Source organism: Camelus dromedarius, chromosome 16 (genome assembly GCF_036321535.1).
Source record: "Camelus dromedarius isolate mCamDro1 chromosome 16, mCamDro1.pat, whole genome shotgun sequence".
In the NCBI taxonomy this organism is placed as follows: domain Eukaryota; kingdom Metazoa; phylum Chordata; class Mammalia; order Artiodactyla; family Camelidae; genus Camelus; species Camelus dromedarius.
This window is the reverse complement of record NC_087451.1, coordinates 21,467,191-21,479,644: the sequence shown is the minus strand read 5'-3', so window position 1 is coordinate 21,479,644 and position 12,454 is coordinate 21,467,191. Positions and strand designations below refer to the sequence as shown.

General features: G+C 51.3%; 2 protein-coding genes across 2 annotated transcripts in view; one reads left to right on the top strand and one right to left on the bottom strand.

Moving 5' to 3' along the window:
• Positions 1-12,454, bottom strand: part of ADPRM (ADP-ribose/CDP-alcohol diphosphatase, manganese dependent) — a 194,872-nt gene that overhangs the window by 83,731 nt on the left and 98,687 nt on the right. Inside the window, exon 5 of the mRNA XM_031467614.2 lies at positions 5,117-5,296. Coding sequence (XP_031323474.2) covers positions 5,117-5,296 — 180 coding nt within the window. The remainder of the gene's footprint in view (positions 1-5,116; positions 5,297-12,454) is intronic.
• PIRT (phosphoinositide interacting regulator of transient receptor potential channels) lies at positions 11,101-12,189 on the top strand. The gene is made up of 2 exons (XM_064494922.1): positions 11,101-11,115; positions 11,584-12,189. Exons 1-2 carry the CDS (start codon positions 11,101-11,103, stop codon positions 12,070-12,072), a joined length of 504 nt encoding a protein of 167 aa, XP_064350992.1. The 3' UTR covers positions 12,073-12,189.

Sequence of the window (12,454 nt, the reverse complement as noted above, 5' to 3'; positions counted from 1 at the left end):
CCCCTCAATACAGCTGCAGCAGCAGCCCTGCCTCCTGGGACATTTGGAGCCTACTGTCCAGGGACGAAGCGGACTTCTCATGCCTCCTCCTCTGCCCTGCTGAGGAGGAGCCTGCAGACAGCACAGCTTCTGCCCTGGACACTTTCTCCTGGACCCAGATCACCCCCACCCCCCAATTTGTATATATGTTTATATATGTTCATATATACACATATGTGTACATATATACGTGGATATTATATACATACATACACCATACATTATATATACATTCTATTTAATGTAATCTATTAATTATATAATTATTATGCATTGTGATTCTGTAACATGTGAATTATATATTCGTATACAATATACGAATACATTATATGAATACGTGCGCATACTCACTAAGCACTTGCTATGTGCATTTTCTTATTCCAGCCTCACAAAAACTCTAAGGTAGCAGTTATCACATCCCCTTAGCAAATGAAGAAACTAAGGCTCAGAGAAGTTAAGTAATTTGTGCAAAGCCAGATGTGAGGATGGCAATACAGCTCACATCCCTGCCCGGTAGGGTTACGTCAGGGAATGAATGAAACTGTTATAAAGTACTTAGACTTGGGCCTGACTTGGAGGAAACGCTAAACACGGCTTTGTCTTACTGATGGCTGCAGCTACACCACGTGCCGCGCCCTGCAGAGGAAGCACGGGAATCTGAATGATGATCTGATTATTCGCGTCGCAAAATAACTCTCCCCAGGGCTTCTTCCCAGGCCAGGCCATTTGGTTTAACAAACCGATTTGATATGAAGGCAGAGGCGTCTACACCAGAGCAAGGAACGTCCTCAGAAGCCTCCAGTCAAGTTCCCTCAGACACTGACCCCTGAGCAGAGGGCAGAGGAAGAGCCCCTCGGCTCCACCTGCTCTCGGCAGCTCCGAGGACGGGCTGGCCCCTGGCTCTCCGTTCCTCTACCTTTTATCACCCGTCAACCTCTGCAGAGGCTTCCCAGCCGGGAAACCTCATGTTCATCTCACAAGATGCCGGAGCTGGACGAGCCCCTCTCCTGCCTTGGCCTTCCGCTGCCTGGGATCACTCCTGGGGGAGCCTCCTCGGTGGGCCACAGAGGAAGCCCCTCATGTACTGTTACCATGGCAAGGACCCTTCCTCACCCCGGGGCCACAGCCAGTGAGAAGGTGTGAGGAGGGCAGGGTCCGCCTGGCTTTCAGGATCTTAGGCAGTCTTGTTGGCTTCAGGGTACACACACCCCCAGCATCCTGAGAATGGGCAACTCACCACCTGACACCGAGTCCACAAGCACAATGCCGTCACTGTTCACAGAGGTGGAAACCCTGCCCCACCACTGCACGGACGTTCCACATTCTCTTCTTATCCCCATAAGTGACGTGAAAATGCACAGGGGCACAGTCAGGAGGCGGGAGAAGCAAGGGTGGACGTGCTGCTTTGCCCCCAGTTCAGAGATGTCTGGGCCTGGGCTGGGAGGACCCAATGTGCTCGGCTGACTTTCGGCTGTGGGTTCCTAGCATGCAGTCGCATGGGGTGCCCACCCGGAGGCATTGGAGTTCCCAGAGGTACTCCTGCCATGTTGGAGCCCAGGATGTTAAATAAGTCTACGCCCGCCCTCTCCAATGTCCAGAGCAGACGGGGCTCCCAGACCTCCTCGCCAAGGCCTGCACTGGACACAGCCAGCACGGTCTCTGAGTAATCCAGTTTTTGGCAACCCATCACCACCGCCATCACGAACACACACTCCACCAACCCAGGACCTCCAGGTCTCCTGATTTCTGAGGCTGGATCAGGAAAAGCAGCCCCGCCCGACACCAGCTTCATGCACATCTCACCAAAACTTGAAGACAGACCACAGAGAAGCTTTATTAATTTTTCACAAGATTCATCTAATAGAGGCTGAGCGGAGCTGAGCAAAAGCCACATGACATGAGATGAAGCTGCCTGTGCCAGAGGCCGGCAAAGGGTTAACCCATTAGCCCACATCCTGGTGAGCTCATCCCTCCGGAGCCTGCTCAGTGGCTGGGACTCGTTGCACACCGGCTCCTGGATGGGGCCAGGGAGGCCTCCTCCAGCCGGGATGAGGAACTGGAAAGGAAACTCATTGCCGGCTTCCTCCCGCTGCAAGCTGTGTGCGATTCCCAGGTCCCCCAACTTCCCTGGGGACGTCGAGGACAGTAAGTAAGGAGGGAATCATCCCTTGGTCCTTCCTCCCATTTTCTTGTAGGAACGAGCTGGTTTTAACTTCGCTTTAGAGTGTGTTGAGTCTTTGAACTCGAGTTGGGAGACAAATGTGCACGGCCACCGGCAAAGGGGAGGGGACTGTGCCTGGGGAGGGGAAGGGGTGAGCCAGCTGCCAGCAGGCCAGAGGGGACAGCCCAGTGAGAGTCGTGGCAGAGAGCGGCGGCGGGGAGGAAGGGGCTGCCCCGGCTCTGCACCTGCACGAGGGAAGCTGTGTGCAGGCGGCTGCCTCGGCCCTGCTGTAGAGCATCGAGGCTTCATCCTGCCCAGCCACTGATGGAAGGGGCTGGGCGGGGACCACCCTCACAAACGTTGACAGAGGCAGGAATGAAATGCAAGGCCACCTTCAGATGCCGGAGTGCATGGGCGGGACCTCAGTCCCAGACTGTCCTCCCGAGCATCCCAGACCAGACCTCAGCGTCTGCAGAGCCATCCCTCCCAGCGGCAGGTGTGGCAGGCGCCCGGGGCAGGTGCCAGGAAAACAAGTCGCAGCAGGCGGGCTGCGGCAGGCTCCATCTCGGAAAGGGGGAACAAGGCAGGCGCGTGTGAACCTGGACAAAACACGGAGGGCACACGTGTGCCACGGGGACCCCACATCCGGTAAAAGCAGACATTATCACCTGAGCTGTGTTTCCACCCTGTGACTGGGCAGGGCCTGGACGCCAGCTGCGCGGCGTGAATGGGGAGGTGAGGGGCACTGTCTCGGTGGAGTATGACCTTTGGAGAACTTCCTTTCCTAGAAGCACTGTGAGCAGGTGACAGACGGTGGCCGTGCCCCGGTGACAGCGGCAGCAGATTCAGAAACGCTCTGGCCTCTGCTTTATCAGCTCAGGCACCAGGCACTCAGCTTATCAGAGGGACGGGGTCACCAACGGAGTGTCTTGTTGTGGGGAGGGTCACGACAAGCAGTGACACTGAGTGGGGCACTGTGGGGACTCCAGTGGGGTGAGAGCAAGACCCTCCATGTCTCAGGAGTTCCACATACAAACCCACGCTGGGGTCTTTTGCAGGAGTCATCAATCCTATTTCCATCATTTGCATTTTGCACCTGCCCTTTCCTTTTCTCCCACCAGATGACCCTTCACCCGGGTCCACCCCCCCAGCCGTGGGACAATGGGTTTCACTGCTTGCAATTCCCAGAATAGTCCAGCTCCTATCAGGGGGGAAGCCTGAGAAGGGACAGATAACTCCAGGCCCAAGCACAGCAGGCCTCTTATAGTATCAGGGTTGCCAGATAGATTATAAGGATGCTAGTTAGATTGGAATTTCTCATAAACAACAAAGACATTTTTAGTATAAGGATGTCCTGGGCAATATTTGTAACATTCTTGTAAGACAAAAGCATTTGTCGTTTATTTGAAGCAAATTTAACTGGGCATCTTGTCATTTTATTGGCTAAATCTGGTGGTCTATTAATATTGATGGTGTTAAGTGAAGGGGAAAAGGCGGGCTCCATCCTCGAGCAAGCACAGTGCAGTAGAAAGACCAGGATTCGGGTCAGGCCGCTCTGAGCCTCGGGTTCCTCATCTGTAAAATGGGGATGATAAAGAGGGTCCCACCCAGGATTAAGAGATGCTCCACATGAGGAAGGTGGCAGGTGCCTGGCACTTGTGCTCCATTTGGATAACAGTGGTAGTGGCTCTGTGGCCACCCTGTCACAGGCCTCTTGCTGCTCTGCTGGCTGCTCAGGGCCCCCAGCTTCAGCCCCCATGTCCTCAGCAGCCCCGCCCAGCAGTACTAGGCCTCCCCCCTCACTCAAAGCAGCCACCACTGCAATTCTGTTCATGGCCAGTGTCCCCACTTCAAATGCTCTCTCTGCTTACTGTGCCTTCAGTTTAAAAAAACTCAAAACCTCAAAACCATCCCAAAGGGGAGCAGGACTGACTCAAACTCAGGCTCTGGAGCCAGACAGGCCCCAAAACTCCCCCTTGCTACCTTGGTTCTCTACTTGCCTGCTGAATAACTCTGGGCAAGTCACTTAACTCCTCTGATCCTCAGTTTCCTCACCTTCGAAATGGGGTAATAATCGTCTCCTCCTCAGCAACTTGTCGGGAGGATTAAATGAGGTGACGCAGGTAAAGTGCTCAGCACGGTTCCCAGCCCATAACAAGAGTCCGAGAAATGCAGTTATTATTATTGTACAGAAAATGTCACCCCTCCCCAAATGCACTCTCTGCCTCTTCCACTTTGAGTACCTTGGAGACTTCGGAAATGCCAGCCAGCAGGAGGCAACTAGTCTGGGTGAGGTGTCCGTCCATCAGAGACCAAGGAGTGGAGGGGAAGGGGAGAGGGTCAGAGGGTCCCCCGGCCCCTCACAGCTGCCTCCCGTGCCCCTGGGTAGCTACTCTCATCCCACTGCCCTCGCTCTAGGAGCAACGGGCCCGGTTGACAGTTGGATGGGAAGGAACGGCGGTGACGACATTACAACACTGAGCCTTCCTGCCCCAGCTCCCGTTTATTGAATCACTTAACACGTTTGGCGGCTCCTGAGCCCCAGCAAGGGGCTGAGCTACCAGCTGGAAAGCATGGGAAGAAGCCCCAGGCCCAGCCCTGCGAGGACTTGGAGGGAACAAAGAGCTTCCAGCTCTATTAAGACAGATGTGCATCTGGTCACCTCCAGGGCGATGGCTCACTTATTTCACTTTCAACCACCATCCCGTTAAGTGGTGCATTTCAGACATTCAAAAATCTACTGGCGGGAAAAGTCTGGTCCTTATCATCAAGTACACTCGCTGCTCGCCAGCTTGCACGATCCACACACCCCACCCAACCGTTGTTGTGGGGTGAATCTGTGAGTGCGTGAGAAAAAGCCAAAATGTTCCTGCCCGTCTGCACATCCTCTCCCTCTCATTCGAGACACCGGTTTACCTCATTTGTCAGAGATGCCACTGAGTGGGGAAATGCAGGCACCTGGAGCTCCTCCTTGGAGAGGGTTGTGGTCTTAGTCACGTCTGTAACTCTGCGTCTGGCAGAGGCTGCACGTAGGGGCCGCTCGGAGACTTCGCCGTGGTGTTGGTGAGGGCTGGCAGCTGAGCTCTGTTTAGCAATCTGGGGAGCACAAAGCCACAGCCAAACACTGAAAAATCTGCAGGCAGGGTCTGCAGTACCAATTACAAATACATGACAGATACGGAGGCCAGCTCCAACATGATTAAGAGACAGTCTCTTCTGGATAGAGTTGTTTGGCCGAGCAAACCCAGTCTTTGCTCTGTCCAGGGCCTCCTGGCTCCCGGAAAGTCTGTTTTCCTTCAAGGGAGGGTATCTTTCCAGAGACAAGACGAAAGTCTTGTTCTCTCTTTCCACTCTCTCTCCCGCCATCTCTCACTCCATCTCTCATCTCCACCTCCATCTCCACCTCTATCTGCACCTCCAACTCCATCTCCACATCCATCTCCACCTCCACCTCCTGTCCCTAAATCCCAGTTTCTCCAAGAAGCACCTCCTCTTTCTTTCAGGATCTCTTCTTACTCAGGATCAGTACTCAGTGTTTGCAGGCGACTTAGTGAGCCAGGGGACTCATCCCACAGATTTCCCTTTAACACCTCTGCCCTGCCCTGGGGTCACCGTACCTCCGCCCACACCGCTACTTTCCTTTTCTGGGGTAAAGCGTTTCCTGCTTACAGCCCCACCCTGGACCCCCATGTTCCACCACACGGCTTCAACCGTTATCAACGCTCTGTTATTCTCAGTTTCACTCTACTTCCACCTGCTCCTCAGCCTGACCTACTTGATGATGATGATGATGATGATGATGATGATGATGATGATGATGATGATGATGATTATTATTATTAAGATTTTTATAGTTCTTTTTTTGCAGGGTATAATTCAAGCACATTGCAATGAACAAATCTTAGTTTACCACATTAACAAATCCATCTCCCATATAATCCACACTGATATCAAGAGACAGAACATGTCCATCTGCCCCAGAAAATCCCAGTTAGTTCCTTCCCACCCAACAACCACTGTTTTGAGATTTGCACCTCAGATTAGTTCTCAGAAGGTTCTAGAATGTCAAATACATGGAACCATACACTATAGGTACTCACATCTGACTTCTTTTCACCCACCACATCTGTGAGACATCCATGCTGTGTATGTGTCAGAAATTTGCTCCCTTCTATTGCTTAGTGGTATCTCATTGTGTGAATGTACAGAATTTGTCTTTCCTTCTGGTCGGGGACATTTGGGCTGTTTTCTGGCTTGGGCTTGGGCTGCTATGAACAAAGCTGCTACGAATATTCTTAAACAAGTGTTTTGCGGATGGAGGTTGTCGCTTCTCTTGGACAAATAAATGTCTAGGAGCAGAACTGCCTTCAAAGGGTAGGTGTGTGCTTAACTACACAAGAAACTACCCAACCTTCTTCCAAAGCGGCGGTACCATTTCACGTCAGTGCACATCAGTGCACGAGAGCCCCGGTGTTTCCCCCTTCTCACCAACATTTGTGAGATGTTTAAATTTCAGCTGTTCTAGTGAGTGTGTGGCTGTATCTCCATGTGGTTTTAATTTGCATTTCCTATTAAATACTGATCTCAAGCCCCTTTTCATGGGTTTCTTGTTAATTTATTTGTCTTCCTTTGTAATGGGGATGAGTTTTAATTTTTTCCATATGAATACTCAGTTGTTCCAGCACCATTGATTGAAATGACTCTCTCTCCTTTCCCAGTGGGATTGTTTTGGTGTGTCTGTCAAAAATCAGCTGTCCTTGATTACTGTTTGGCTTGCTGGACTGGTTGCTTGGGACAGTGATCTGACTTCCAAAAAGTCTGACTTACAGACAGCAGAGCAGGCTGGCTTCCTGGGCTGGTTGCTGCCAGTTGTGGGTCGGAGTTCTGTTTTTATACATGTCTGGCCATTGTCTATTTGTGTATTCAGTTTCTCATTTATTACAAACATTTGCAAACGTATGCAAAAGTAGAGACCATAATATAATGAACTTCCACACATCCATCACCTGGATTTAATGATTTTTAACATTTTGCCGTATTTGATCTGGAGTTTGATGTTTTTGTGTGAATCATGGCATCAGGACATTTCATCCCTAAACGTTGTTTCAAGATGTATCTCTGTCTATAAAGACATTTTCTTCTGTGTCCACAATATTATAATCATACCAAACACAAATTTTAAATCCTTAGTGTCATCTAACTTTCAATCCAAATTCAAACTTCCCTGAAAGTATCCCAAAATGCCTTTCTACAATTGGTTCCTCCTAGTCAGAATCCAAAACAGGGACACACTGCGTTTAGTTATATTTTCAAATTAGCTTTATTTAGACTTTGTTTGCTCTTTTACGTAGGCACAGAAACATGGTCATATCATAGTTTTACAGCTCGAATAGTACACACCCACGAGCCGGCTGGAGCCAGACGGAGAGTCAGAACACGACAGCACCCCAAAAGTCTCCACCACGCCCCCCTTCCAGCCACTGCCCCCGCTGAAGGCATCCACTGTCCGAACCCCTAATAGCTTAGGTTGTCTTGCATGTTCTCGAATCTTACGGACGTGGAAGATGTATCTGGTTTCTTGGTCAGTGTGGGTTTGGGGTTCTCTCCTCGTTGCTGCGTGGCCCCAGACCAGGGCTCCCTCACGGTACCAGCCTGCGGCCTGCCCGTCCCGGGTCTGTGCTGCAGACACGTCTCCCCCGGCTACGTCTGCCTCCTGACACTCCAAACATGGCCTCCGGGGGAGAAGGACCCAGTCTCCCCTCTCACGTGGCTGCCCTGGGGCTGGGCCAACACTCAAATCCGTGGTCAGCGCGGGAAGCCGGGCGCCGCAGGCCATCCGCTGTCTCCTCCGGCCCAACCGCCCGGGGCCTCAGCCCTCGTCCTCCTCTGCATGTTGAGGGCAATAAAGGAAGGTGAATGTGTTCACCTTTTAGGGCCACTACCACAAATTTAGTCACGTAAAACAGTAGCAGTTTGTCCTCTCACAAGTTAAACAAATCAGGAGTCCGTCAGAGTCGGCTCCTTACGGGGTCAGTGTTCTGAGAAGAAGCCGTTCGGGGCCTCCCTCTCTCCTTGCTTCCTTGCCTTGTAGAGGTGTCACCCCCACATCTGCCTCCGTCTTCCCGTGGCCTTCCCCTCTGTGTGTCAAGCTTCCTTCTCCTTTCTCTTACAAGGACACTTGTCCCTGGACTCTTCTATCTGAGGATGAGCTTGGCTGGAGAGCCTCACCTTAATTACATCTGCAGAAACCCTTATTCCAAAGAAGGTCACATTCTCAGGTTCTGAGTGGACGATTCAGGGGCCCGCAGGCAGTGGGATCCTCTGAGGCATCCAAACCAAACCCCCGGGAACTGAGGGCCTGGAGGTATGTGCTTCTCTCTGGGCCAGCTCCCCAGGCATCATCCGGTCCCTCTCAGAACTGCAGCATCAGGGCCAAGTCCTTTGAGCACCTGCTGAGTGCTGGGGGTGTGCCGGGTGGAGGGTGAGCAAACCCAGCCTGGGCCAGGAAGGGGGAGAGTCGCAGAGGGCACAGGTCCTCCACTGGGTCAAGTCTGCCCCCAGAAGACACTAGGCAAGGTCTGGAGACATTTCTGATTATCGTGACTGGAGGGGGTTTGCTGCTGGCACACCGTGGGCAGGGGCAGGGATATCACTAAATGCCCGGCAGTGCTCAGGATGGCTCCCTGTAACGGAGAATTATTGGGCCCAGAATGTCCATAGTGCTGCTGTTGAGAAACCCTGGTATCAGAAGAAGAAAACAGGATCTTTTAGAATTTTAATAAAATGTGATAAAACTCATACTGCCCTCAACTGGTGATTTTCAGGAAACCTGGATTCTCAGAATTCAAGTTTGATTCACCACCTATGGATTTATCTAAAATAGTTTTAGAAGCCCCTCAGCCCGACTCCCTCATGTTACAGATGAGAAAACAGGGACCGAGAAAAAATAATTATAACAGCATCCGGGGCCATTTCTTAAACGCCCACAACGTGTCACACAACAAGGGAGGGTCTTGCGAAATTCAATAGTCGCCACAGCCCTGGGAGGCGGGCATGCTGTCACCCTCATTTCATATGTGTGACTAGGAGGTCTCAGGGCTTGAACAACCTGTCAAGGGCCCACAGCTTACAGGAGGCAAACTGGGTTCTCCTGGATCTTTCCGTCACACCAGACGCTGCAAGCAAGCTCAGTGACTTGCTGGAGCTGAGAAGCTTCGGTCATGGTGCCCATAGTGCTCCTGCCTCCTGCCGGGCGGGGCGGGGGCGGGGGAAGCACAGTGTTCAGCCTTGTTCAAGGGAGGAGAGGTGCTTCTCCTTCGGTTACTGCCTAGAAAATGAACCCCCGCCCCAACCATCCACCAGCCCAAGGGCTCACCGCTTCCTAAGTAAGTCAACTAAATGGAAGGCTCCCACTCTTTGGGATTTTGTGAGCTATTACAATTTACATAGATCGACAGATGATAGACAGAGAGTTAGATATAAAGATAGATAAATAGAGAGAAAGAGAAAGGGGGGGAGAATAAATAGACAGGCGTCTACATAGGATCACCAACTCTTTATCTCCACACGTACAGTTACAAACAAAACCAATGATCATCTTCCCTCATGATCATTTCATAAAATGAATATCCCAATGCCCCCCAAAGAGAAGGAAGGATATAATCTTGGAGTAAAAACAGTTTTTTTTAAAAAAATAAATGTAATGTTATGAAAAGCTGAAGTGTTCTTATTTCCCTATTGTAGACCAAATCACTATATAACTCCTTATCTACACCATTCCAGACTCAGTGAGAGGTTACTGTGCTGCAGGATGAAGCCCCAAAGTGAAAAACTCAGGCGTCCTCAGAGTTGAAGGGCCTTCAGGTCATCCTGACAAGCGTGGTCCAGTGCAATGAGCTTTGAGTCCAAAGACCTCAGCCTGGATCCCAACACAGCCACCTATGACATTGGGGGTGGCTTTGGCCACAATCCTTAACCTCACTGGGTCTCAGTCTCTACCCTTGTAAAGGGGAATGAACGAGTGACCTCCTTGCGGGGCCAAAGAGCTTGTGTTAGGTGCGTCCAGCAAGGCGCAGCTGGTCCCATTTCTCTCCCGCAGTCCAGGAAGCCATCACTCCTGCCTCCGTCTTGGCCACCCCACACCTAGATGGCAGCTCTCCCAGGAGCTGGTCCTTCCCCACACGCCCAGTTCTCCTGGGGCACAGCTGAGAATGTGCCTTCCTACTTCTCCATCACAACATCTCCAACATCTGAAGGCAGCAGGCACTTCTGCCCTCGGCCTCGCTGCCAAGTGGTGGCAACGGCCACTCAGAGAGACCACCCTGCTGAAGATGTCAAACCCCACACACAAGAAACCAGGTTGCAATAACCAATACAAGCTGCCTGGCTAGGATTTCACAGCACATGTTAGGATGCCTTCCCTACCCGCAGCCGGCCAGGGAAAAGGAAACATCACTTTAAAAATGACGACTTATGCAAATGCACCACGGGATCCACAGGCAAGCAGGGAGCACCTGTGAGCCTGTATTTACAAAAGCGTGTCCTCATATTTTCCAAAGTCTTTGGAAACAGGAATCCAAATGTCCTCTGTCTGGATGAGTGTAGGTGAATGGAAATACCCACAGCCTGAAGGTGTGGTGATTTTACAATTCCTATTTCCTCCCTGGGAAACAGGGGAGGGGTCTGTAACTGCTGGTTCTGGAAAGGGGCATAGGGAGGGTGCAAGTGCTGGTCCAGTGGTCCAGGCCTGAGCTGCCGTGATACGGTGCTTCACTTCACAGAGCCTCAGCCTTCTCATCTGTGAGATGGGACTAGTGCACTACTGTGAGGTTCAATATGATGGAGGAAGTGTTAAGTGCAGAGCCTGGCACGCTCACTCACACACACATATGCACACAGGCATGCTTGTGGACAACGTATCACCACTCTAACAGGCAAATGATACCACTTAAGGGGAGCTTGCAGTATGCTAGACATGGTTACAGCATTTTATATGTCTTAACTCATTTAACCCTTTTGAAACTCCTATAAGATAAGGAGTATTATTATCCCCATTTTATAGATAATAAAACTGCAGCACAGAGACGTCAAGTAACTCATTCAAGATCACACAGCTAGAAAGTGGTTGAGTCAGAAAATCTGACGCCATTTAATAAACTGTAGCTTTTATTTGTTTTTTTTTTAAGGGCATGACTGTTCTTTGTTTTAAATATTAAAAGCAGTTAATTAGAATGATATAATATTTCTCTCTCACAAGGAAAAAAAATACCAGCTTGAGTGGTTTCTTTTTTGTGTGGATCTCATCTGATTTTCCTTTTGGCTTCAGCACAAAAACCCTGTATTGCCTGCCACTGAGAGCCAGGACGGATGGATGCTGAGAACAGGAAGGGCGTGTGAGGATTCCTCCGGCTTCGCCCTTGCTTCTGTTGCTGGTACCAGGTGCCCAGTCCCAAGGAGCCGTGACGATGGAGGTGCTCCCCAAGGCCCTGGAGGTCGATGAGAAGTCTCCAGAATCCAAGGACCTGCTGCCCAGCCAGACTGCCAGCTCCCTGTGCATCAGCTCCAGGAGTGAGTCTGTCTGGACCACTGGCCCCCGGAGTAACTGGGAAATCTACCGCAAGCCCATCGTCATCATGTCCGTGGGTGGCGCCATCCTCCTCTTCGGTGTGGTCATCACCTGCCTGGCCTACACCCTGAAACTGGGTGAAAAGAGCCTTAACGTCCTAAAGATGATCGGGCCTGCCTTCCTGTCTCTGGGCCTCATGATGATGGTGTGTGGGCTGGTGTGGGTGCCCATCATCAAAAAGAAACAGAAGCAGAGACAGAAGTCAGTTTTCTTCCAGAACCTCAAGTCCTTCTTCCTGAACCGCTGATGGCAGCCTCACCCTCTGTCCTCCCCATCAACCTGCCACCTTGACCAGGAGGAGACCTGATGACCAACGTCGAACATCCCCAGCTCCTGAGGTGGTGAGGTTTGCCATTAAACTGACGCAGACAAACCCTTTTCTTCACTCCATGGGAAAGAGCGAGGTCAAGGCTGCGTCCGCTGCGCGGCTGGGGGCACTGCTGGATGAGCTCATTCAGTCTCTGTTATCACCGATGCTTCTCTTAGATCCTGACTGCAGTCATCGACTTTCACAGCTCTCATCCTGGCATCCTCGCCGGTGCATCCTGGTGTCACTCATCCAACTCTCTCTGCCAAGCGCTGTGCATGTTGGGAAATTCCTTGGGGTGGGCTATGCCCCAAGGACCTCC